At 38.8% G+C, this 27,557-nt stretch overlaps 1 protein-coding gene across 3 annotated transcripts in view; it reads left to right on the top strand.

Annotated features, from left to right (window-relative positions):
* The window catches only part of GRIK5 (glutamate ionotropic receptor kainate type subunit 5), a 3,838,183-nt gene that overhangs the window by 3,612,424 nt on the left and 198,202 nt on the right, over positions 1–27,557 (top strand). For all 3 annotated transcript variants that reach the window (XM_044080789.1, XM_044080790.1, XM_044080791.1), the window contains one exon: positions 16,418–16,527. In XM_044080789.1, the coding sequence (XP_043936724.1) occupies positions 16,418–16,527 (110 nt within the window). The remainder of the gene's footprint in view (positions 1–16,417; positions 16,528–27,557) is intronic.

Below are 27,557 nucleotides of genomic sequence, written 5' to 3'. Positions count from 1 at the left end.
GTCCTCTGGGGCTGGGGTTTGGTATTTATGGATTCTCATTAAGTGGTCGTCATAGTTTGGTTTAAGATAGGATTGTTTCATTGGAGGTGTTGGGTTGTGGCAAGAGCAGCTCAATGAGTAATTGTTCCCATCAGGGCAGAGAATGGTAGGTGTAGGATTCTCGGTGGGAGAGGGGGTGTTTTCAATGATAAGGGTAGTGACCTGGATTTAGTGGTGTGCATTTATACCAAAAAAAAAACAATCTTTAGTTGTCCGTCATTTAGTTTGAGGGAAATTCACTCACATACTCTGAAGATAGCTGTTCCCGCAGCTAGTAGTGATAGCACTGGAAACATGCCTTTAGGTTAGTTGTCATATTATCTCCAGTTCTGCGTCCTCTATGTTCGGGTAACTTTTTTTATACTGGACAGTAAACTGCACCATTAAAGCTTCTTCCCTCATTTGACATCATTACAACAACTAAAAGAATAGCTGCTAGATTGCATTTCTGCAGCAACGGTGGCGACAATAACCCCTACAGAGCATAGTAGTAAGTGTTACCCAACTCTAAGACCTTACACTCACCAATCTTGCCGAATTTCAACATACCAGTGATAATGGATAATGGATAATAATGATGACTGCACATGTGCAATTGGCATGGCTTGGAGAACTGTTGTATCATATATTAATGACTGGACTGATGAACTAAATAATGTCAGGCATAGAATAAACAGAACAGATTCAGGAAATGATGCATCTATTTTCTGCAAAGAACATTCAACCCCTATGAAAGATGATGAGGCCCCTGAGAACTATGGAATTGTGGATGCAAGTACTCAGCAATCTGAGGATCCGGTTTGTTTAGAAGGAAACTAAAAAAGAAAGAAAGGAAGAAGTTCTCAACAAACAACAAGGAAGAAAAAGAAACTGACTAATGACTGTAAAGGAAAGAGAATACATAGTAAAAAGGATTCTGCTTTGCTATGTAGCACACTGGTGACAGGGAATGAAGATATCGGTCTATCAGAAAACCTACAGTCTACAGAAACAGGCATCACCTTTCCAATGGAAAAGGCAGAAAAAAGAGGCAAGGGGTAGGTGAAAAGGAAGAAATCAAAACTGAACGTGGAAGGATTGAAGAACATGTGTGGAGGTATACGTCAATGGGGCATGCCTTCGTTGAAGGTTGTGCATCAGGTCTGGTAACCCGGTACGTAAAAATCCACTACTAATCATTAGCGGACCGGAGTTCCGCTGTGGCGACCCCTAACCGGGAAAAGCCGAAAGACACAAACAAACAAACTGTAAGAAAAAACAAGAGAAAGACAGATGCTGACTACATGGCTCAAGCTGTGGATTTACTGTGCCAGCTGGATGAGAATTTAATTTTGTTGTTTGTCTTTTGGCTTTTCCTGGTAAGGGGTCACCACAGCAGAACTCCGGTCCGCTAATAATTGGCAGTAGATTTTTACGAAACCCCGAGGTGCCAGCTCAACACCCAACTTTCAACGAAGGCACGCCCATTTACGCACGCATGTCTTTCGAATGCTACCCAACCATAGGGAGGACATGCAGACTCCTCACAGAAGGCACTCCCAAGCCCAGCTGAGAATCGAATGGGAGAACCTCTTGCTGTGAGATAACAATGTTACCGCCGTACCACCACGGCAAGTTGGATGAAAATTTAATATGAAATGAAAACAGTAGAATTAATAAGACTAATAGTGATGAAGATCTATCCTTTGTAACAACTGATAGAGCTGAAATGACTGTATTAGAAGCTGAAGATTCTTCAGAGATGGTTAGCAAAGATATTCTTGTAATTGGAGATTCAGTTATTAGAGGAACTGATACTTATATTTGCAGAGATGATAATGAACATTGAGTAGTGTTATGCTTGCCAGGAGCAAAAATAGAAGATGTGAAACAAGCCTTGGAATGCCTTAATGTAAGGAAGTATGGATCTGTTTTTATTCATGTTGGTACAAATGATGTCACCAACAAAGATTATCTGACTGTTAGTCGGGAACTGACAGCCCTCCTAGATAATATAACTTGTACTGGTGTTAGGACATATTTTTCACAAATCACTATAGAAAGGATAGTCAGGTCACTGTGAATGAAAAGATTTTTTGGATAAACACCTACATGGAAAAAATGTCCTGTTTTAAAAAATGGAAATGTGTAGAGCATCCAAGCCTTCTTTTGGGCACACATGTTCAGACAGGATGGTGTGCATTTGTCTAGATCAGGGAAGATAATTTTTGCAGCAGATATTTTGCAATATTTGACAAACACTAGCCAGGATTTTTGCCAGGTCAAAAATGTAACAGTTTACAGACAGCAACATCTGATGCATCTCTGATGGTTGTTAATGCTAGGAGCATTAATAATAAAGTGTTTTTATTAGAAAATTTGCTATATTCCCACAAGATTGATGTTGTTATAGTTTGTGAAACATGGTTAAAGAGCAATGACTGGAAACCAGTTCTGTCAGGGTATAAATGTTTTTACTGTAACAGACATTCTACTAAAGATCAGGCGGAGGTGTTATGATAAGCATTAAAGATAGCTATGAGACTTGTGATTATTACGTGTTCAATGATAATACCAATACTATAGATTGTGTAACTGTTACAATAAAGACCATCCTGGAGCATATAACAATTGTTGGAGTGTACAGACCACCAAAGTCAAGTGCAGATGACCTAGAAAAATTCATACATTTCTTACATGAAACACAGGAGGGAAGAATAATATTAGCTGGGGACTTAAATTTACCAGAAGCAGACTGGAATAATATTGATTCAACAACGTTAGTAAAGAAATTATTCAGAGTATATTCAGGAACAACAAATGCTTCAGATTGTAAAAACACCTACCAGGGGACGGAATATACTAGATATTGTTTGTGTTCCTAAAGAAATTACTGTAACTTCAAGTCAAGTTTTACCACCATTGATGTGCAGTGATCATGGGGTCATAAAGGTTAATTTGTTGCTAGATAATTCCGCCAAACTGAAATCTAAGTGGAAGGAGTAAAGATACACAAATTGATAAACTGTGTGCAGATTCTAAAATTTATTCTCAGAAACAACAGATTATAGATATATTTACAAAATCTTATATAAAACAGTTTGGCTCGACAAAAGAGGTGGTAAGTTGTCCTAGTGACATCCAGGTAACCCCAGATACTGGAATCAAATTAGATTATATTGAAAAAGAACTGTGCAAACTGGATCCAAACAAAGTGCATGGAGGAGACAGAATAAGTAACAATGATTTGAGAACACTTAAGCAAGAACTTACATTGCCATTACATCTATTATTCACTAGGTCCTATAAATATGGGGAGATTCCTAAAGATTGGAGGCATGCGAGTATTAAACCTGTCTTTAAGGAAAAGGGGAGTAGGACAAACCTAGAGTCATATAGACCCTTAAGTCTACTTTCATGTTGTGGAAAAATAATGGAGAAAGTAATACTGGATATGTTATTGTCAAAACTGGATAGGTTGGGACTTGAAACCATATATCAGCATGCATATGTTGAAAATAAATCTATTATCACTTGTAACATGATGTTCTATAACAATATAATAACAGCTATGAATGAAAAATTGTGCTGTGATGTGATTTATATTGATTTAACTTCAGCATTTGACATGGTCATGCACAAAACACTGATCAATAAATTAGTACAACTAGGTATTGATGTACTGTTGATAAGATGGATAGCTGCATGGCTTACAAATAGGACATGGCAAGTATCACACCCAAACTGGACAGGTGAAATCCTTGGTTACAGTCAAGGTGTCCCACAGGGCTGTGTACTAGGGCCTTACTTGTTTAGATTGTATATTTCAGACCTTATAGATGGAATATACTAGATATTGTTCTACAGTCTATATGCTGACGACCTGAAATTGGGTAAACCGATTATAAGTGTTACAGATAAGGCATGTCTGCAAACTAATTTGACTAAATTAACCATTTGGGCACAGAAAAATAATATGTTGATAAATACATCAAAAACCAAGCATATGAGATTTGGCAGACATAAACTGAAAGGTGAATATTTAATACAGCACACAGTGATTGAAACTGTAGACTCATTTAAGGACCTGGGTATATGGGTAGATTCAGCTATGAATTATTCTAATCATATCAACCAATTGGCTAATGATAGTTATAGAACTACAGGTTGTATAAAAAAATGTATAAAGTCTAGGAAATCAAACATAATGAAGTCATTGTTTGTTAATTACATTAGACCCAAACATGAGTATGGAATAACAATATGGAAACCCTATAGGAAAACAAGCATGAATAAATTGGAAAGAGTACAGTGGAAATATACTAAGTGCATCCATGGATGTGAAAATCTAAGTTATTATGAAAGACTAAAATATCTGAACTTGTACAGTGTCTCTTACAGATATTTAGGAGGAGATCTTATTCATGTATATAAGGCATTTAGGGACAACTACCTCTGGGAATGTTTGAGGTTATCAAAGAGTACTAGAGAATCGTCAGATAACCTATGTAGAAGATTCTATAGGAATGAGAAGTGTACTAATTGGTTCTCTGACAGAGTAGCTGATGCTTGGAACAGACAACCAAATTACATTAAAGCAAGTACTAGTTTAGATATTTTTAAGAACAGCCTAGTCATTTATTATGGGAACAAGTGTTTTGGCATATTGGCAAGCTAAATGGGCTTTAATGCCCGTGCTTGAAACATTTGTATGTATGTATGCATGCATGTAATGGAAGGCATTGGGCCATAGTACACTGTTTGTGTACTGCTTGGACTATTAGGGCAGCAGTGTAAAATATTCAAATATTCAGTCATGCCACTGGAAAGCTCAAATCTTGCTTAAGCAACAGCTTTAGTTGATTATTGTTTTTTATAGCTAAAGTGAATGCCTTTTTGTGGGCTGCGAGTTCTACTGACTAACAGTAGCATACCACGCAGGTTCAGTTAGCACCCAGCTAAGACGTTACTCCAAAAAAATATATATCATCATGGATGTGCAGACATTCGGCCCATGCCACAGTTTTCAGTTAAACCAGTTAGCAATTCCTTTTCTTTTGAAGTCTAGAAGTAGGTTTCTGTCAAACAACAGTGAGGATCCAATAAGTGCAGTCACTGACTAATGATACCTAATTGGGTTTCAGATGTCAGCGGCATTACTATACCTTTTCACTGGCCAGAGTTTGACTTATGTTGTGTTTGCAGAATACCTACAGGGGGAAAGGCTGAATGTTACAGATGCACTAGTTGTTGAACTGCGTAAATGTTGACGATTAAGCCTATTTGTAACAGGTATTCAGGTGGGATCTTTGAACAGTGCCTCTCGCTTTTATTAGGTTATACAGTCGGAATTTAATTTTGCTCAGTAAGCTAATTTCTTGAGCTTTTTAAATGCTGCTGTCATTTTCTCAGCCTTCCATGCCCAAAATAAAGAACAACAGCCCTCATAAGGGAAGCAAGTGGGCAGACGCGGAACACATACCAACAGCTTCCTCACAACTTCAACTGGAAGGTCATAGGATAGTTAAGGTATGCCGGTTTTACCCCTTTTTATCATGAGCATCTGAACGTGTGACATACCCTTTCCATGTGGAATCTCAAGGTTCATAAACTTGCAAACACCTCAGAAAGAGGTACGTTGCTCCTATTGAGGTACGAGTGAGAAGTCTGTTTCAGACTTCATTCCCTCCGAAACATTAATGATACAGTTAAGGGTCTGGCTTACTAGTTAAAGATCTTCACCTCACAGGTGCAAGGTACAGGGCTTGATTCTGATCAATGGTTTTGCATGACTATCAATTTTCAAAGTTTGTGAGAGCAACTTTAAGTGATCAGTTAGGGTGTAGTCCACATATGCATGGCGGGGCTTGGAATTGGTTGGGAAGGAAACGCACCTGCACTTGATAGTTGATGGGTGGCAGCTGTCTGGTAATAGCTCGCACCATATCTTACAACTATGCAGATTATTGTGGATTGTTCAGGTTTAATATAGTAAGTTCTGTAGACAATTGTAAAGACTAATTTTCATGGAATGTCTGGATTTTTGTTTCACATTGGTGGCTTTACTTCAAAAATTGTTTTGTTTCTGGGAATTCATTGCTATGTTATGGAGTATTGAAGTCAGAAGATAGTGAGGGGCTTTTGGGGTTCAGATTTCATTCTCTTCAGAGGACTCATGCTATGCGAAGGAGCCTTTCGGTTAGGATCACAGGAAGTTACTAGGCTATTGGCCCTGTGGATCTTACAAGCCAAGTCAAGAATTTAGCCCATGTTCTGACAAGTCAGCATCAGATACCCATTCCAGCAGGGATACTCAATCGTGAAATCCCAGGGGTGTTTTTTTCTGTTCCCCATCCAGTTATCCAGGTTGTGCAATAAGTCCTATTGATGTCACAGACCAGGTTAAGGTCGCACGTGAGGGTTACTGAAGTGGAGCTTGACTTGTGGATAAGCAGCAGTCCCATCAAGGTGGGGTCTGATATTGCTTTGTATGGCAGACAGACATCACATTGAGGAGTCTGTAGAAGACTGAATAGAGGGACAGGGATATTCAGTCTGTGTAGAGTAGATGTTTGAGGCCCTGGATTATTCTGGTGAGGAATCTCTGTGGTCTCTCCAGCTGCTCTATGTGCTATGTGAGATACATGCTGAAAGGGGCATTGTACTCAATAATGGGTCTTGTAAGGGAAGACTATAGGGATGTTGTCACCACCTTGGCCCTGGATGAGATGCCCTTACTAATGAGGTAGGCCATGTAGAAAGCTTTCTGTACAATGGAAGCAATATGGTGGACAAAAGTCAGTTTGCTATCAACCTGGGTGCCCACGTCCCTCATGAATGATTACATTCTTAGGACCCTGTTATTAATGCGATAAGTTGTGGGGACATCACTCTCCCTTCCATCACTTTCTCTGACAGGTTGCGGGAAAGGCAAGTATCATCAGGAGAGCGCGGATAGAGTTTCACTTCAACATTACTCTTAAAGGTAGGGCAGTTCCAGGGGTCAAGTGAAGTAGAATGGTAGATGTGGGATAAGGAGAGTGCCAGGGGTCAATTGGGGTAGGCAGGCAGATGTGGGGTGGTGGATTTTTATTGAATATCTCTTTCATCGACTTCCCTAAATGTGCTTGGATTCCTTTGCACTTGGGATCACAATTGAGAATGTTTGTGCCCTTTTTCATTTTTTGTTTCCTGAAAAGTTTTCTGGTAGTGTGTGGAACCCTGCAACATTGGTAATGATGAAATTGTTTGCTCTGGTGGCAAGTTGTAAGGTTACCATGAGGAACATTGGCTTGACAAGCATGCAAGGTGAGTTCTTACCATCATGTGGGGACCATACCTCTCAGTTTTCTATGATTTGCCCCTGGTGTTGCTAGATGAGCAGGGATGTCACCCACTTTTGACTCCGTTTTAGCTCTGTCCCTGTTAATCCTTCCTAAAAATTGGTGACTTTTGCAGGTAAGGTGGTGAATTACTCTTACAATTTAAAAATCATTACGAGTTATAAACTTGTCAGTGTTTCAAGTTACTAGTATTAATACTTTAAAAGTGTCCTTGATTTACTCTGGATTTGTCCCTGATACAGTTGGAATTTTTCCCTGATTATTTGGGAGCTATGATGGAGTTTTCTGGTAATTTTCCTTGCTGCTACATGTTGCGGTTAGAGCTTCTTGTACAGCAAGCAGCACAGGCCACTCTCTAATAGAGCCATAGGTAGTTCTGCATAAATTAAATTTGTGTGATTACACAGGGATATCTTTGTATTGCTTGTTTGTAGAAATGATCCCAAGACTGTTTTGCGAATTAAGTGAACCTGGTTCATACAGTGTGATTAAGTTTGGATGTAAATTACGCGGTAATCCAGGTATTTCAATGTTTACCATTCAGCCGCAGTTACTGCTGCTGGTGTTATAAAACCGCTTGCTGCAGTATGTTCCTTCAATGGGTACAGAGGATTTGCAAAGGGATACAGTGGTGCCTGCTTATTGAGGATAAGGGGTGCAGACAGGCTACTGGCTGTACAGTTGTTTGATAAGGTGGGCCTTTGACAGCATTTTGGTTTGTGTTTACAGAGGATTTACAGTTTTTTCTTTTCTTTTGCAGATGGGTTGCTGCTGGAGTGGTGCATATTGAGGTCGCTGATGGTGAAGCGCACAATGGACAACAGTCGGTGGTGGGTAGGAGGTGGACTTGAAAGGTGTTAGATGCTGCTGTGATGGATGTTCCTACCACTGGCAGCTCAATATTGTGATATCATCCCTGCAAGTTAACCTAATGTGAACTATGAAAAAGGGATTTGCAGGTGTTGTCTTTTGTGAGTATGAGTGGTTGAATGAGGATGGTGGCTTTCTGGGTTGGCTAGTGCCACTACCACTTGCAAGCTTCTCATTGGTAGCTGGTAACTTTAGTAATGTTGGGAGGATTATAGTAGGTACAGCCTCCCCCTTTAACAAGGATACCATCTCCAAGGTGTGGGGTGTTGCCACTTATAATGTAAAACAATTTTAATGGCTCCCTAACAATTTTAACTAGGAATATCACAGGATGTTTAAAAATGTAATTATTTTACTTATAGAATGGGCCTTGTCATGAAATAGAGTTTCAGTTTTATTTACTATTGGCATCCATTAAATTGCTAACATGGAAGGTGTAGGAGACTTTTCTGATGTGGTGTTTGGAGAAACATGAACTCTTATCAGATGGGGATGGTGGTCATTAAAAGTCTTGCTTTATGTGCATTCAGGGGATTTACAGTTTTCTTCCTTTGCAGATGGAAGTGCAGAGGGCATTTCAGATGACAGCCGGAAGGAAGGGGCTTGGAATTTGATGAATTCTGCTGGAGTGGATGGATTTTGTGGGACGAATGTATCTGCCTCTGGAGTGGTGCACAATGACATGTAGGTAATTCCACTTTAATAACTGTTCATTAGTCACACAGATGTCAAGGGTATGTAAACTTAAATCTGGTCGGCATTTCATTGGTTGGAAGGGTTGGGATGGATCTGATAGTGTAAAAGATTGACAGACATTGGCTATTGATAAGATAGCTTGTGTTGTGAGGGTTGAATTTGGTAATGGAGGTTGACTGGGCTACAGTTCATGTGACATTTTCTTTATGGAAGCACTGAAGTCATTCCAAGGGTGTTTTGTTGGTCAGCAAATTATGTCATTAAATGCTTTCTTGTTTATATTGGGTATTTGGAGTGATGGTGGGATGGTTATTATATTGATTGGAAAGGAAATTTCATTTTGGATATTAATATGTACATTGGGTAGTAAAACAGGGCTGCAGTTAGGTAGGATGGTATGCAATTGTGGTTTCGCGAGGTGTGGGTTTAGTGTTTTGATGGTACATTTTGTTAGGTAATGACCTGGGAATCACTGTGAAGCACTATTGGTAGTTTGGCAGGTGAGTATTCAGCTAATACACAATGTTTATGCTAGGTTATGAGGTTATGGTTTGTTAATTTAGCACTGGAGAGTGATTAGTGATTTACTTTCAGCCATTTAGACAGCTGGCTATTTTCGCTATTTATATGATAGGGCTTTGGGGGGTGATGACATGGATCCTGTTTGACTAGAGAGGCTGGGGTACACTGAATGATTTTGCTTAATGCCTTTAATGGTGACTAGGTTGTTGGAAGTTTGGTCGGAGAGAGGGGAAACAGCCTGGTAAGGCTACTGGCTGGAGAAGAGGGGCAGGCTTGCCTTTTTCTCTTCCCCCTCTGGTGTTGAATGTTCAATTCAATGAGTTTCAAAAGGAAAGGGAGAAACTGAATGCTGCTTGATAAGTAAATTAAATGAGAAGAGGTACGCTGCTTATATAGCTGGATGTGTAATTCAATAAATGGCAACTGAAGTGAGCGGTGGTACGTTGCTTCATAAGTAAGCGAGTGGAGTGGACGCTGCTTACTGGGTTAGGATGAGCATGGTCATGCTGTCCTAGTTAATGTTACATGGATGTTATGCTGGGATTAATATCAACTATACCATGTGTCAGCTGTAATTAATAGATATTGGTTAACAAAATTATGTCTATGGAAGTTTAATAAAAGTCATCAAACATCATTCAGCGTGATGTGTTTATTGAAGGGGACCGGGAGAAGTGCTATTACTTTGAAATGTCTTAAACAGGCTTGTCTCAGAATTCATCAGCACTTGGATTTCCAAAAGAGAAGCATTCTGCTGTTCTCTGTTGTTCAGATCTGACATATAGTGAGGTATTTTCACATTCTGTGTTGAATTAAAACCAAAGTTGAATCATTAAATATGCACTACAGGTTTTGTGATTAAACATTTTTAAGCAGGTTTATCTCATGCTAATAAACTGTGCTCATATACTTTGAGGCCAGCTTCATCATTTCATGTCATTCACTTCCCAGTACTTTTCCACTGTTTTCTGCACAAGTTAGCTAGTTTTCTACAGTAATATCAAAGGCACTCAGCTTTCTGAAAATGCTGTCATTCAGGGTCTACCTTTACTACCAGAATCTCCTTACTCTGAGCAAAACTCAGTGTACAATTCCTTTTACATTGACAATTTCACTGTGACATTTTTATGCCATCAGCCACTTTGTGTCCACTTTTGTACCACCAGTAACTTTCTGTAACAATTTTTTATGCCACGTTCATGATATAAGAGTATTTTCTGACCCTCATATTGAATAATTGCATCCTTACTATATAAATATTTAGCTTCTTTATCACACAACATGTCTGAAATTTGCTTTAAAAATGAATGCCATAAGTCATACTGTACAGATAACTTTTTTATCATCTATAGCTAACTTTATCTATGTAAACTGCCCATATATCTTTTATTAAACCATCCCCTGTATTCAGAATAATTCTAACTGCTGGCATAAACTAACCTGAAAGTCTTACTGTTTTTCCTGATGGTCCATGCAAAGGCAGTCTCCCTACACTTACATGCACTCACACATGCGCACACACACACACACACACACACACACACACACACACACACACACACACACGCACACACACACACACACACACACACACACACACGCACACACACACACGCACACACACACACACACACACACACACACACACACACACACACACACACACACACACACACACACACAAACACACACCGTCCTACCCCAACTTCTTCCTGAACTTAATTGCACCATGACTCCTTCCATAGGAGTGAATAGTGGACAATGGTATTTTGTTGGTGTTCACTTCTTTCCTCAATGGTGAAAAATTGCAGTCAAGCAATTCTCTGAATCAGAAGCTGCAGGCATTTCCAGGGATGAGCCATGGCTAATTAGCATTATACAATGACCCCCCATTAATATTCAAAAACGTGCATGCTGATTGGTCAGCGTGCACATTGTAAATCAGAGTTATAGTAATGGAAAAAGGTCCGGTCGTCCGAACTTTTTCCATTACTATAACTTTTTTTACAACAACAGAGAGTGCAAGATCTCCGTTGCTTCACACTGTCTCACTATGTTAAACGAGTTTAACATAGCGAGACAGCTTTAAAAATAAGCAACGGAGATTCTCCGTTGCTTTTTTAAAGCTGTCTCACTATGTTAAACACATTTAACATAGTGAAATAGTTTGTAAAAAGCAACGGAGATCTTGTTTTCTTTGTTGCTTTTGCCCACAGCTCTGATGTACTGCGTAGGCATACGCATGCGCAGTACATCAGAACTGCCGCAGAATACCGGACAGCTGCGGAAGGGCAGCAAGGAGGCATTATACAATGCCATTATTTAAGAAAAGTAATTTTTTTTCTTAAATAACGTCATTGTATAATAGCAATAACCCACTTCTGGGTGTGGGTAATGCTGGATTTATCCACAGTTGGCTTTGTTTGGCCACTTGGGCTTCGCCCTCATGACCAAATCACACCAATCGTGGGTAAATCCAGCATTACCCACACCCAGGCGTGGGTTATTGCTATATTAGCATCTCCCCAGGATCACCACATTAGCATGTGACATGACAAGCATGACTGCCCTCTTCACTGAGGCTTCCTCCAATGGAAAACCTTTGTACTAGAGTGATCTAAGAATCTCAAAGGCTTATAACAACTGGAAAATCAGCTGTGCTAAGACTTCTCACTAACTTTTTTGAATCGCAGAGCATGTGTATTAAATTAAGTCTTTATGTATAAAATCAGTAATTATTATAATGTTACCTTGTATAATCAGTAATTAATCTCTTGTGAAAAAAATTATGTGTGACTTTATGCAAATTTTATGCAAAAATTATGAAGATATAATCACTTCTCTTTAGGTACAGAAATAACCACCATGTTTTGCTTTGTAAAAATAATTTGTGTGCATAACTCTCACTGTACAGATTGGCCTTTCATATATTGTGGATTCATGACAGTAATCTGAATGTGATTTGGTCAGATATCAGATTACTAAAAATCCTTCAACTAAACATGTACCAAATAAATTTCACAAAGCAGCACACATTTATACATATTTTTGTAGTAGAAAAGGTTTCCTGCTCCCCCACAACCACCCAGTTCACATTTCAAGGTCACACATCTTTGGAAGAAGAGAAAAAAAACACAGCACTGAAGTATTTTCCATTCTTACACTGTTAAACAGGCTGTGATTGAACATACATTAGCGAGGTGATTGGGAGCACACCTTAGTGTGAAAATATGTATAAATGTGTGTCGTTTAGCAAAAATTATATTACGCTGAAATGTCATTCAAGCAACATTGTTTTTTTGCCAGGGAAATAGCTTTCAGTCTCCTGACATTTTAGATATTGCCTTGAATTTATTTTCAGATTTCATGCATTAGTTACTTTTCTTTAAGTTCTTGTATTGCCTTAAAATATCTGTTTTTGTGTAAACATCCTGCACATTTGCTAATATAAATACCGGTTTACGCCTTTGTTATACCCAGGCACTTATTTAATGGTGATAATTTCTTATTCTTACAGCACTCATCCAGCTACATTTTGTCTTCATGCCAGCACAAGGTTTTCATTTTAACAGCTGTGTGTTTTTGTTTTGTTTTATTTTATTTTCACTATCACTAGTTTTGCAACCTGTTGTGAGCTGAATAACTATTTATAGCAACGTAAACTGAAGAAATACACATTTGCAGAGAGAGAGAGAGTGAGCGAGAGAGAGTGAAAGTTGCTGTTGTCATTTACTGCTGCTGGAACATTACAGAAGGCACAACCAGTTGCTTGTGTATACACACAAAATTCTATGGTGTGTATATGTGTATATGTGTGTGTGTGTGTGTGTGTGTGTGTGTGTGTGTGTGTGTGTGTGTGCGTGTGTGTGTGTGTGTGTGTGTGTGTCTGTATGAAAAATGCTACACAAGTTAGTGCCTACTTTACTGCTGGTACATGAGCAACAACCCCTACCCAAACCTATTGGCCTTTCCCGGATTTATCCAGACAATTGTCATAGATAATCTTTGTACCCTACACCAGTTCTAGTCCCTAACTTCATGTGATACCATGTGACTGCATCCTGTGATGTGATATATTTTGGCTTGTCTCTTGTTCTGGTGTTATAAATTGTTCCATCATATTCATGTTTGCTCCTAGTCCCATCTCTGTAGGGTCATAGGTTCACCAACTGCGACCTGATTTTACATCCCTACCTGACCTTGTAGTGCAAGCCCATTAGCTTTAACAATAGTCTTGCCAACTGCTTGTAGTCTGTATCTTATTTCCATAGCATCACATTATCATGTCTGCTTGACGGTGACATGATTCTATAGTTTATAATTTTGTGCTCTGCTGTAATTTTACTCAGTCATTTTATGGTTTATTACAATGAATGTTCTGTCATTATGCACAATTGCTGCTCTTATCTATTTTTTTCTAAAACTTTCAATTACCTGTTTCTGTGATTTCAACACCATCACACTGTTCTGTCATTGTATTGGGCCTCTGTTTACTCTAATGTGCATTTCACACAGTCTGATCTATTTTTGTCAGCACATTTCACCCTGATTTGCATTTAGAACTTTAGAAATGCTAATTCCTTGAATGTGAATATGGGATGTAGACCAAGAAGCCAATTAGATGCAGTACTGAGGAGCTTCAGCACTGATATGGAAATTCAGTGATTATATTGTTAAAATACTCCAGTAGTTATTAATGTTTTCTGTAGTATGTAAGAAGGTACTAACAGAACATGTCAATATAATTCATGGCAAGCAGTAACAACTAAAATGTAAGACATGCTCTGCTGAAAGAAAGTATGAAGAGTTGAACAATGTACCTCTGCCTGCAGCAGAGACACGCAGTTGGCAACTCCTTGTCCTGATTCTGTGGCCAGTCAAATGAAAGCCAGAGTGCTTCCACAAATGCTTTTCTGTTTTGTACGGGAAAAGGGAGTTTCAGTCTAAATCATTACCAATACTTTTCTTCTAACTATTCCAATTTGGCATAAACCAAGTACACTCCAAGCTTCTGTTGTCAGGATCGACCAAAGAGCCATAATCTGGTTAAGTTACCAACTTAGAGTCAAACAGTGTACATGTAGAAGGTAGCTTATTTCAGCAAAATGTACCACATTTTCAGGTTGTTAGTTTAACTTACTATTCTATACTGCCATACCTGACTGTCAGGTTGCATAGACCAAGTGACAGTGCTACTAGATGCAATAAACCCAATGAAGGAGACAAGAAGAGACTGAAGGCAGTGCGTGGAGATATGAGGAAAGAAAGAAAGCACTGTGGCAGGTATACAGGGCCATATGCATGTGCATGGGTTAGCTGTGCATTAATATGCACACTTGTGGTCATATCAATGGGAGGGCTATGCAGTTATATGCATATGTTTGTCCATATACACAGGTGAGCTGTGCAGTGATAGGCACACTTGTGACCATATGCATTGGCTAGCAGTACAGTAATATTCATGTGTGCTATATGCATGAGTTAGCTATGCAGTACTATGCACGTGTGACCATATGAACAGGTTAGTTGCCTGACTCTAAAAAATTGAGAAGAAAGTACTGTATCCCACTAAATGTTCCTTATAGCTATTTATCCTCTACTGGGCATCTCTTCTCAGATTGCACTCTACATAAGAGATGCTCTGGAGAACGCTATTGCCATAGTTAAATCTACAGGATAAAGAAGGGGGAATTGCATCAAATGACATTTGTAGTGCAACTTAGAAAGAGATGCATATCCTGATCTTTCCTCCTTATCTTGTGGTATGGCTGTGCAGGTGAGATGGCTATCCCCTCCTGAAGTTGAATGCTAATTCCGTCAGAGTATGCTAAGTTTGTCCTGTTGTACTCTGTTGAGGAATAGTTCATATCGCTAAAACATGAGGTAACTGGAGGTATGTTCCTAAGCTATTATTTCCTTTCCTTGTTTATTGTTTTTTCGTGTACCTCTTGCAACAAAGGTCAGTACATATTATGTACACATTATTCTGTGTAAAAGCATCAAGTGTTTCATCCCCAAACCCAATACTATTCTTATAAAATTGTTTTTGATTTCTTACTTCTGCTAGTAGTATGAAATGATTTGCAGTACTGATACTTTAGGAGAAGCCAATCTATGAGAGACAAATCCTCCTGCTGGCTGAGTAGATATGCTCACAGTTTAACCATTTATACTTTGTTGCAGGCAGAGATTGACTATCTCATTTTAGAATTATAAATCTTAGCTAGGCTAGCTTTAACATCTGAAGTTGCTATGCAGAATAAAGCTATATACTGTAGAGACCAGAAAGACAAAACCCTGAGCAAGAAATAAATGTTTTCCCCACATGCGAAGGACAGATGGATTTTACCCCAAAGGCATGATCTTAAAAGAACAATGGCTGAGTTGACACATGCTTTCTTTCAGAGCTCAGGGAGTGTGACTTGCACATAGATGAGTAAAAGGATGGAGTGGTCATGGAGGTGAAACATGAGTTTCCATACCTGTGAAAGTCTACATTTCTGCGCATTTCCTCTGTGCATTGCTGTGAGGTGAAGTATGGCTAGTGCAGCATCTGCTGTACCAGGTATACAGACCAGTACAATCATGTCTTCTTCAGTGACATCTAGACCCCACTGCCAAGGGGATATTAGTTGTTTTTTTTTTCCTTCTGATGTTTTTCAGTCATTACCCCTATTGTCATTGATTGCAGTAAAAACTGCTTACATCCATTACACAATCTAAACATTCGCTTTGGTGTATCCAAGCTGCACTATCATCTAGAAGATACATTATTTCAATGCTTGTCTGATGTCGTTCACTTTTTTTTCATCTTTAGAACTTTTCCAACCCTATGAAGTCATTGGAATTCAGTACTGTCTGTCCACTGCTCCATTTGACAGCCATACCACATAAGTGTCTGAACAGCTTTTAAGTGTTGTCTTCTACTGTTTGCTCATTGATTCTAATAATTGCTTTTTTTTCCCAAGGGTCGGAAGCCTGGCTACTTCTCCTTCCTGGATCCATTCTCCCCTGCTGTCTGGCTCTTCATGCTGTTGGCGTACCTTGCTGTTAGCTGTGTACTATTCCTTGCTGCAAGGTAGCTATGTCTTTCCTTATTTTAATTATTTTCCCCAAGAAATCCAAAATCCTGTATAAGTCTATTATGATGGTCTGTATAACAGCTGTAAGTTGTTTACAGGAGCAAATCTCGAATATCTGAATGAGGATTTGGAAGTGATTTTGAGAAAATGTCACTTCCTAGAGTTTTGTGGGTTTAATCACACATACTTGATGTATGAAGAACAGTGTTGAGCAGGGAATACAGCAGATATGACTTCCTTTTGCAGCAACAAAATGAGTAGTTGCTATTTGAAATAATTTCTTGGAAGTAAACCTCTGCAAATACTGATAGTGTTATCCATATGTTGTTGCACAGGAAATAATAAAATATGTTTTGACCTGACACAGAAAAGCATCTTCAGGGACTTCCTAGAATATCACTCAACTGTCTAGATTTTTTGCCTCATATTTTTGGACTGTTCCTAATAAAATTGTAAGTTTTCTGGTAAATCATTGAAGACTTAAGTCATAAAATAATGACAGACATTTGAGTTTCAGATTTTATATCCTTCAGAAAATTCATGCCATTCATGCAGTGTAAAACTTGTTATTCTATTAACTTTCTAAGTTTATAAGAGCAGCATTTAAAACTTGTCCATATTTTTGGACCTTTGTCCCCCAAATATGTATGGCTTCATCCACATTTCTAGCATAAGAGGTTGAGAGGAATGCTTCTAAGGTATATGATATGACTTTAGATTATAGGGAATAAGCTGTTGATCTCTCAGTCTGGGTGAAGGATCAAAAGGCCAAAGTCTGAACAAGTGGTTTTATCCTGACTGGAACTTAAGTTACAAAGGTGTTTGGGGTGATGGTGTATATAATGAAAGATAAAATACAAACATAACAATAAGCTCAGATCATGGAGAAAAAGGCAGTACCTCATTCACATACTTATGCAGTGGTATGCCTTATGTTACTTAATACTGGTTTGTTTATTGTAATTTAGGAGTGAAGACTGTTTAAGTGTCTATCAGTAAAACCTCTGCAAGGGGTCTTGGGACTGGCATCACTTCAATGCATTCCAATTATGAGCAATGGATTGTAGAAGGTAGATGCTAGCTCAGTTGCAGCTTAATTGCAGGAAGTTATTAAAGGTTCCTATTTTAAAATCGTTCATACATGTCTGCATGCTTCCTACGTGGCTTAGAGATGAAAGCACTTATTTCCATAATTATTTTTCCAATGTCAACAGATTTTTTTAAGTCTTTGAACAGGCAGGGTGTGTTGTAAGTTTCGGAGTGATATTTCAATTCCAGACCAAAGAAAGATAATAGAACAGGCCACCTGTGTGGAATAAGGGGATATGGCCCTGACTGCTACCCAGGAATGATCCTATTCCCTGAGGACTAAGCCAAGGGGATGTGGACAAGTAGCATTTTTGCCAGCTCTCCTATCTAAAGTGAGGAACAGGGTTTCAACCAAAGGGCTAACTGTGACTAGTGGAAACCAGTCACTAGTCTGGAGGCATGTGCATGTGTAATTCACATGGACAATTGAGTGGGGCAATGAATAGGGCATTCAAAACTGTAGTTGTCAGGATTTTTCCAAAGCAGGACTTCCTAATTTTCCATCTACATGTTCTCCCTTCCAAAATGCTTGCACTAAGGTTTTCTGCATTCTAAAGAGGGAGGCACTGGTCCAAAGGGGCAAATTGGACAGGCATTGGGGAGTGATGGAGCTGATGATCAAAGTGGGGTTCTGGAGCATGACTGATGATAGTCAGCTGGATCATCTTGTGGGTAGTGTAAAATTTTGCAGACTGAATGTTTGAGTAGAATCTTGTAAGCACTATGATGAACAGAAGCAAACAACACTGTAAGTAACAGCAAATGGTTTGATAAGCTGTTCGGGACTGCTTGCATCTAGAAAAAAAGATTCATTAGTTTATATTCATACTAAATAACACTGTAGGTCACTAAACAAGTAGCATAATAAACTTAACCTATATTTACTTATCAGTTTATGTCTTTACAATTTAATGTTTTTATCTATTATAAAGTACTTCAGTTGTGTCATAAAGATGGTCTCCCCCAGCCACCCACTGAAGGACCCACTATCTAAATATTTTATACTGCAGTTAGTTAACTACAGCTTTACCCATTCCATATTACGTACCTGCACAGAGCCTGAAATGGTTAGCTGTTACTTGTAACATACTCAACTGTTCCACCAATCTTCCCATCTTTTCAGTAAAATGATATTCCCTAACATCACCCTTAAAACCACCCCTTAAAAGTTGCCAGTAAAGTTTCCTTTCAGCAACCTTGCCCTTTTGCCTGGTCCATTCTTTTCAGTTTCACTCCTGTAATTTTATTTACTGAAGATTTATAAGGTCATATCATATCAAGTGTGCCTCTTCCATTTAATATTGGTAACATATTTATAATACTGCCGTCTTCTCATTCCATGAACACATTTTGTAACCTTTATCTGAACCACTTTCATGATCTGATGCTTCTTTACCCTTGTTAGTCTCCAAAACTGTAAACAATTGTCAACATGAGGTTTTACTATGGTCTCATGTAAAGAAACAGCACTCTCCTTGCTGTATCAAAACTACTTTGGATACATCTGTGTATTTTAGGTCTTGTCCACAGTCTTATGACATTGTTTTATGACCAAATTTAGATCCAATTCAAACACAAAAAAATAGTTTCTTCCTTACCATTGCTTCTTCCAGTAACATCCCATTATTATAATCCTGTCTAGGATAATTTAAACCAAACTGCATATCTTTATAATTCTTTTTTTTTTGAATGATAGTTACCATCTTCCCACTTCCTTCTTCTCTGATGCCTTTCTTCATTGTTGCATTTTGAAGTCCACCTAATGATGAATACCTAATTATTGCTATTATCTTCCCATACTGATCACATTTCTAAACTTAAGAAAGGGAAAGTAATTGCTGTGTGTGTGTGTGTGTGTGGGGGGGGGGGCTCATTATAGTCTGAGACCCACTTTTAATATGTAAAAGGAAAGGCAAGCACCAGTGATGGGTGAATGTGTTTGAAGAGTATGGAAGCCATTCCTAACTTGAATTGAGGAAAACAAAACAATCAAGCAAGAGAGAAATGCTTGTGAGCAGAGGACTCAAGTTTTAACCAAGATGACTTAAGGGAAACAGTTGTAAGAGACAGGACATATTAAGGTGGCATGGAGACAGTCTTTGACTTGAAACAAGAAAAAAGTGCAAATGTAGCTATGAAGATATGATCTTGTGACGTGATTTATCCTTAAGCCAGACTAAGGAAAGGGAAGCAGCTTTAATGAATGGGCTATATTTTCTGCAACATGAGGCAACTGTCAGGTTGAAGTAAGAAAATGGAAGAAACTGTAGAGGAGAGAGTGATTGTTTGTCATTGGATACATGTTTGGTGTACTTTGTGAAAAAGGAAATAAATTTAAGGAAGAAACTGTTATTTTGAAATGGAAAGAACTTCAGTCCTCATATTCAGCAAGTTTGCTTCTATTTCCATGTTGGCTTTACAAAAGTGTAGTCCCCTTTCAAAAAAATCACTGAAACTGCATGAAATAATCCTTACTGAAAATGTGTAATGAAATGAGAATATGGCACAGGTCAATGCTCAGCACCTTTCTGTAAAATGCCCACAGGAAATAGAGAACAAAGACTGTCCCCTCAGTTTAGAAGAACATAATCTAAGGGAAAAGTTGCTTGATTTAATAGAGATTGATAGACATAAGATCAATTAAAGTAATAGACTACAGAAAGTCAATAAGACCCAACATGTTAGAAGTTTGATAAAACACATTAACACAGTAATCAGGACTGTTCATAGAAACTCATGTAATATAACAGAAGTAAATAGGATATATTACTGTGCAGCTAAATTAATAACAGATAAAGTTCTACCAGAAAAACACAGGTTAGTAAGGAAAGGAAGGGGAGAAATCAAATGTCATCATGGAACTATCAAATAAAACAAACTATAAAGCAATTGAGACACGAACGTATCACTGTTGGAAGAGTATAGAAGAGGGAACACATCGACAAAAATACTTAGCAAGACAGATGTAGTAAATGCCATGCACAGTGTCAGAACAGATCAGGATCTATTATATAATATTGCAAATAATACACTAAAGATATCAGCACAGGCAGAAAAATGTAGAAGATATGCAGGTAAATATAAAGAAAAAGCACAAAATAAGCAATACATTGATGATCAAATAAAATGTTTTAAAGAGAATTTGGAAACAAGACAAAAGGACTTAAAACACCACCAAAGAAAAAAAGAACTAGACACATATTGGAGAAATATCTATGAAGATCCTGTGGAACATAACAAAGATGCTGATTGTAAAGAAGAAGTAAAAGAAAGAATAAGAAGGATATGAAACAGGATGAAGAAATGGCCAGAGAAAGTCAAACAAAATTAACAAAAGCTCTTAAGTGGAAAACCCCAGGCCCAGATGCGGTATCTAACTTCTGGTTAAAGTATGAACATCTTTACATGAAGATTTAGCCATGAGTAAGAACTATATGTGCACCCCAAACAGACACCACTCTGGTTAACAGCATGGAAAACAATAAGAGTGAACCTGCAAGCTATCTTTGTCTTCAGAAAATGTATGAACTATACACTGGAATTGATGCCAATAGAGTTTATAGCCATTTAGAAGAAAACTCAATTGTGGCAATAGAACAAAAGGGTAACAAAAGAAAGTCATATGGAACAAAGGAACATTAGTTCTTAAATAAAGTCATAACAGAGAACTATAAAAAGGGGAAAATCTAAGTATGGCATGGATAGAGTATTAAAAAGGCATTTGTCAGCATCCCACATTCATGGAGTACTTACAGATGTATAAGATAGACCCTACACTAATTGATTCCATTATAGTTACCACAAAACAGTGGCAAACCATTTTACAAATAAGCCATGATAAAGGACAAATTATTATTCCAGGGATAAAAATTCAAAACGGGATATTCCAGGATGACTCTGTCACCACTGGTCTTTTGTCTTGCCCTTAACCCATTAAGCTGTGTACTCAACAGATTAGGTCATGGATGCAATTTGGATCCTAGAAAACAACAAACTGTAAACACTTCTTATTCTGGTCCTGCTGACTACAATGTATCTGTTTGGTGAATTGTCTGAGCTGTTTGGTCACTGTGCTCGCTGGTGTGACTTACTGGTTGATAAAAATCAGGTAGCACCTGAATGTTCCAAAAAAACAAAAGAAAAAAAATATAAGGGGAAGGATCAGATGAGAAGGTAAGAAATGTAGAAAAGGCATAAATATAGTTGCAAGTACAGAAAACCTTTGGAACAACCTCATGTTGATTAGTACCGAATGCAGGAATGGTTAAGTAGAGGTGAATGTAAACCAAAAGATGAAGGGCTAATATTTGCAGCCCAGGATAGTGGACTACTTACATGTTGGTTTACAAAATCCATTGAACATGCGGGAGAAACAGACAAATCCAGATTTTGTAGAACAGAATTGGAAACAGTCGCACACCTTGTTGATGTGTGTGACACACTCATGGCAGAAGGACTACCTACTGAAAGGCATAATAATGTGGCAAGACTGTTGCATTGGTTATTGTGCAAACATTATAGTGATGAAGTAGCTGAAAAGCATTGGAAACATGAACCATAATGCATTACAGAGAATGAAGTTTATATCACATGGGATCACCCATTACCAACAGTTCAAAAAATAGATGAAAAAAAACCAGATATAATAGTCCAGGAAAAGGATACAACAGTAGCATTGATCATTGAAATTTCTACACCCAGTGACTACAGTGTCTTGCACACAGAGGGACAGAGGATGAAATAATATTATTTACAGGGAGAAACGAGGGCATTGTGGATGAAGGATTCCCAGACAGTTCGGATAGTAGTAGGAGCAATGGGTCTTATAAAAACGAATTTAGAATCATACTTAGATATGTTACTAATGCATGTAACTCTGTACATATTGCAGAAGGAGTCATTACTGGGCACATTGCAGGTGCTGCAAAGACCACTTCTGGCTGACATCAAAGTCTGAAAAAAATACTAATTTCATGAACTTTAATCATATTTGACTTAGGAATGGGGTCTATTCCTGTTGTAGTATTAGAAACCCAAAAGACTTGGAGAAATCAAACCAGTGAAAATGTGTACATCTCTTGTCCATATTCTTCTACTTATGGTCATTATCAAGAAACATGAGAAGAGACATGAGCAATAAGAAGCAAACTCTGACATATATATATATATATATATATATGTGTGTGTGTGTGTGGGGGGGGGGGATCCTTACTGATCCCTGAAGGAATTTTTTACCAAAACAAAAATGGCCGGGCATACTTACGTGAAAGTGCTTTTCACTTAAGAAGCACTTTCTCTGAATTATGCCTGCAGCTAGAGGGAGTTGTGGGGGTATGACTGTTGTGTAAACCGTACTACTGTACGGATAAGGAAAAACTTCCCTTCTCCTCACTGTAGTGCGATCTTGGAGTGAGAATATTAAAGTAGGGGGGTGCAGGGGGGCTTGCCCCCCCTGCATAAATGTTAATTTACTGTTTTTTTCTTTTCTTTTTTGAACACACTTTAGTAAAAGTGCTTTTTTAGTGATAAGCACTTTCTCTAAAGTGTGTTCCATTACAGTGGATTCGTCCTAGATCCATATATATATATATATATATATATATATATATATATATATATATATATATACATACACACACACACACACACACACACACACACACACACATATATATATATATATATATATATAGATATATATAGATATATATATATATATATATATATATATATATATATATATATATAGATATATATATATATCTATATATATATATATATATATATATGTGTGTGTGTGTGTGTGTGTATGTATGTATATATGGATCTACTTTCATTAGATGAAAATACGATGCACCAAATTGGACTTACCTGAGCTGAATCCACCGAAGCTGCACTTTAATGAATGAACGGACTGTTGAATTCCTTTCACAGGGAAAGGAACCACTTGACCACCATGGGCACCAAACAAAATGGAGGACAAGTAAGCCCACCAAAGTAGGGGGCTTCATCCACCCCCACTTAAATATACCAAGTCTGAGATCACACTACATGGAAGAGAGGGCACAGTTCACTATGGTGGTCAAGTGTTTCTATTCCCTGTAAAAGGAATTCAGCAGTCCACTCATTCGTTGAAGTGCAGCTTTGGTGGATTCAGCTCAGGTAAATACAGTTCGGTGAATCATACTTTCATCTAATGAAAGTAAATCCATATATAGAGAGATGGCCTGCACCTGTCACCCTTGAGATTCTGAATACTGGCTAAAGCTCTTGCCACTCCTATAGTGCCTTTTTTAGGCAAGGTCCAAATGACAAATTCACCACCATAACAGGTACAAGCAAGCAAAATCTGAGGGTAATGCTACTCAGTGTTAGAAGTCTAAATCTCAAAATGCATTCACTCAAGGCACTCCTTAAAATGGAGAACATCGACATCTGTGCAGTGGAAGAGACCTGGTTCAAGGCTCCAGAGAACACCCCTGCATTACCTGGCTTTAATTCATACCACACCTTTCAGCCACCTAACCTGGACTGAAACACTAAAGGTGGAGAAGTGTTCATATTCATTAAGGATATCCACACTCCAGGCTAGTTGCTCAGCATAATACATCTGAGATTATCCAAGTGCAACTAACTCTGGGCAAGACGGCAATCCAAACTGTAACTTGCTACAAATCCCCCACTATGCCCCAGGATTCCCACTCCTAATTTCTTGATACACTGGAAAATATTAGGGTATAACCCAACACCCTAATAAAGGGTGATTTCAACAGGTCTATATTATAATACCGAAAATCCTTTAAAGCGAACGCGAAAACACAGACATGTATTGAGCGAACCGCGATTATGTCGAACATACTAAACCACGAAATTCAAAACGTCGAAATGTCATGGTTGGCCTGTCTGCGGTACATCGCCGTAAGGTAAGTGTGTGATAGTTATGGACCTTAGGGTTAGGGTGCGGGTTAAGGTAAGTGCATAGATAGGTAAGGTATGTAAGGTTTAGTGTAGGGGTAGAATTAGGGTTTTCTTAAATGTATGTGTGTGGATTATTTGTTTTGTTTTGGTATATCACTGTAGGGTAAGTGTGCGATAGTTACTGACCTTGGGGTTAGGGTGCAGGTTAAGGTAAGTGCATAGATAGTAATGCATGTAAGGTTTAGTGTAGGGTTAGACGTAGGGTTTTGGTGCTTTACTTTAGGTTTAGAAGTAGGGTTTTGGTTAGTGTATGTATGTGGTTTATTTATTTTGTTTGGGTAGGCAGTATGTAGTGGGAGGTGGAGTTGGCCGACTATGGGGATTCGACTTTTTGTATTTCGTGGTTTAGTACGTTCGACATATTCGCGGTTTGCGCAATAAGTGCCAGTGTTTTCATGTTCGTGTAAAGGGATTTTCACTATTATATTATAGACCCGATTTCAGCTACTCCACCATTAACTGGGAAAACTACTCATGTGCCAACTCTTTTGCTCAACATTTTCTGGAATTCATAAATTTCAATGCCTTGGATCAACTTATCCACGCCCACACCAGGGGGAGCAATATCCTAGACCTGGTCATTACCAACATGGGCGACCAGTGTTCCACTCTAGAAGTCAATTCCTCGTTGGTCAGATCCGACCACAAGCTAATCAGCCTAGACATCCACATCCTGCCCCCACCCCACATTAGGGAAACTACCATAAAAAATTTCTCCAAAGCCAACTTCACGCTTCTTAAGACAGAAGTGGCAAACTTCACAACACCCAGGCAGATGACCAGTAGAGGTAGGACTGCTGAATCGTACACAAATGCACTTTATAAGCACTTACATGAGTGCATGGATCGTGCTATCCCTAACAGAACCAAGATGCTATCCTCCAAAAAAAGGAAGCCAATCTGGTGGTCTCCTGCCATAAACAAACACTACAACAGAAGAAAGAAACTGTTGCAAAAAAGAGTAAACTCCCATGACTGGAAGAACTCCCTGGTTAGCCTCAGTAAGAAGCTGAGATCCCTCATAAAATCCTCCAAAGCTAGTTATGAAAACAAAATTGCCACTGATTCTAAAGACAACTACAAAGCATTCTATAGCTATGTCAAGAATCTCAATGGCAACACTCAGATCTGCTGTGAGTTACAGCACAGTGGCACTAAATATACAGAACCAACTGTTGCCAACATCCTGGCAGATAGGTTCAGTGCTACTTTACCCCCCTCACCCCCTAAAGGGCCCATTTCTATACCAGAAGAATGCAAAGTTCCTGTAATCATGGTTGTAGAGGTAAAAAACACACTCTCCAAAGCCAAGAACATAGCATCCATGAGACCTGACAACATCCCAGGCTGCATTCTTCATGAACTATAGAATGAACTATTACCCCACCTATGCACCATGTTCAATCATAGCCTCACCTCAGGCTTTGTGCCCACTGAATGGCGCACAGCGACAGTTATCCCACTCCACAAAGGGGGAGCCACCACGGTCCTCAGGAACTACCACCCCATTAGCCTAATGAGCCTGGTCTGCAAGGCCATGGAATGTATCATCATGGAACTTATAAACAAAGGCATTGGTAATCTCCAAACTCTGGCCCCCTCCCAGTTTGGGTTTGGAAAGGGCAGACTATGTCTCCTAAACCTGATTGACTTCTTTGAAACAGTCACCAAAGCCGTAGATGAGGGTAAGGTGGTTCACACAGCTTATCTAGATCTTGCCAAGGCTTTTGACACCATCCCCCACTCTGGAATTATAGATAAACTCACAAATCTAGGTATAAATCCCTATGTCACAAGATGGGTTGCCAGCTGGCTCACTGACAGAACCCACACTGTGAAAGTAGCAGACTCCAAATCCGACTTCAGACCAATGACAAGTAGAGTACCATAGGGTTCAGTCCTGGGTCCTCTCCTGTTTGGTGCCTACATTTCTGAAGTACAGGCTAACACAGAAGGTCTGTGGCTAACAAAGTTTGCAGATGACTTCAAGCTAGGAGCCATAATTGAAACTCCTAATGATGTGGACATCCTACAAAAGGGCCTCACTGAGACAGATGCCTGGTGTCATGGCCTCAAGCTCAATGCCAAAAAGTGCATTGTCATCCACTTTGGTAACAACTCTGTACCCATGAGCTACCAGATAGGTGATAGTCTACTTAACACCGAAAGTGTGATAAGAGACCTTGGGACACAGGTGGACAGTAGTCTGTCCTTTGATAATCACATCGCCACAGTAGTCAGGAAATCATTCTACGTGACACACCTCATCACAAAAGGTTTCTCATCCAGGAAAAAAGAGGTCATTGTTCCCCTCTACTCATCACTCATTAGACCCATTATAGTGTACAACACCCCTTTTGGTATGTACCTCACAAGACATCTACAACAACTGGAAAGGCCGCAGAAATACCTCACAAAGAGGATTACTGGCCTCAAACAGATGCCCTATGCAGACCGTCTCAAAAAACTCCAGCTTTACTCCATCTCATATCGCTTACTCATAGGTAATCTCTGCCTAACATAAAAGCTATGTCAAACCCAGAGCTGTTGGACATGCTCCACTTAAAGAAATCCCAATCCCTCCAAGCTACATGCACTAGGGACCTAAACCTTGTCACCACAATAAACAGAACAAGCTGGAGTGATAAATTCCTGTCCCAGAGACTTCCCATACTCTGGAACAAACTACCTATCTTTATCAATCAGAGCTCCTCATTAGCACTCTTCAAAAAAAATCTTGATGATTATAGGAAATTCACCCCGGGGATCACCTCTGTGGCTCTGCTCGACAGGAGCACAGGAAAATAATTTTCTTGGGGGGCGAAAGCCACAGTACTCTTTTGGCTAGGCTTGTATAGGCCCTAGGGCTGATAGCCTAGTACCTACCTATGAACTTATGAACCTATATGTATATATATATATATATATATATATATATATATATATATATATATATATA

The sequence above is a fragment of the Protopterus annectens genome, chromosome 8.part0 (genome assembly GCF_019279795.1).
Source record: "Protopterus annectens isolate FY-2018-M chromosome 8.part0, PAN1.0, whole genome shotgun sequence".
Classification (NCBI taxonomy): Eukaryota; Metazoa; Chordata; order Ceratodontiformes; family Protopteridae; genus Protopterus; species Protopterus annectens.
This window is presented reverse-complemented; position numbering and strand designations above follow the sequence as displayed.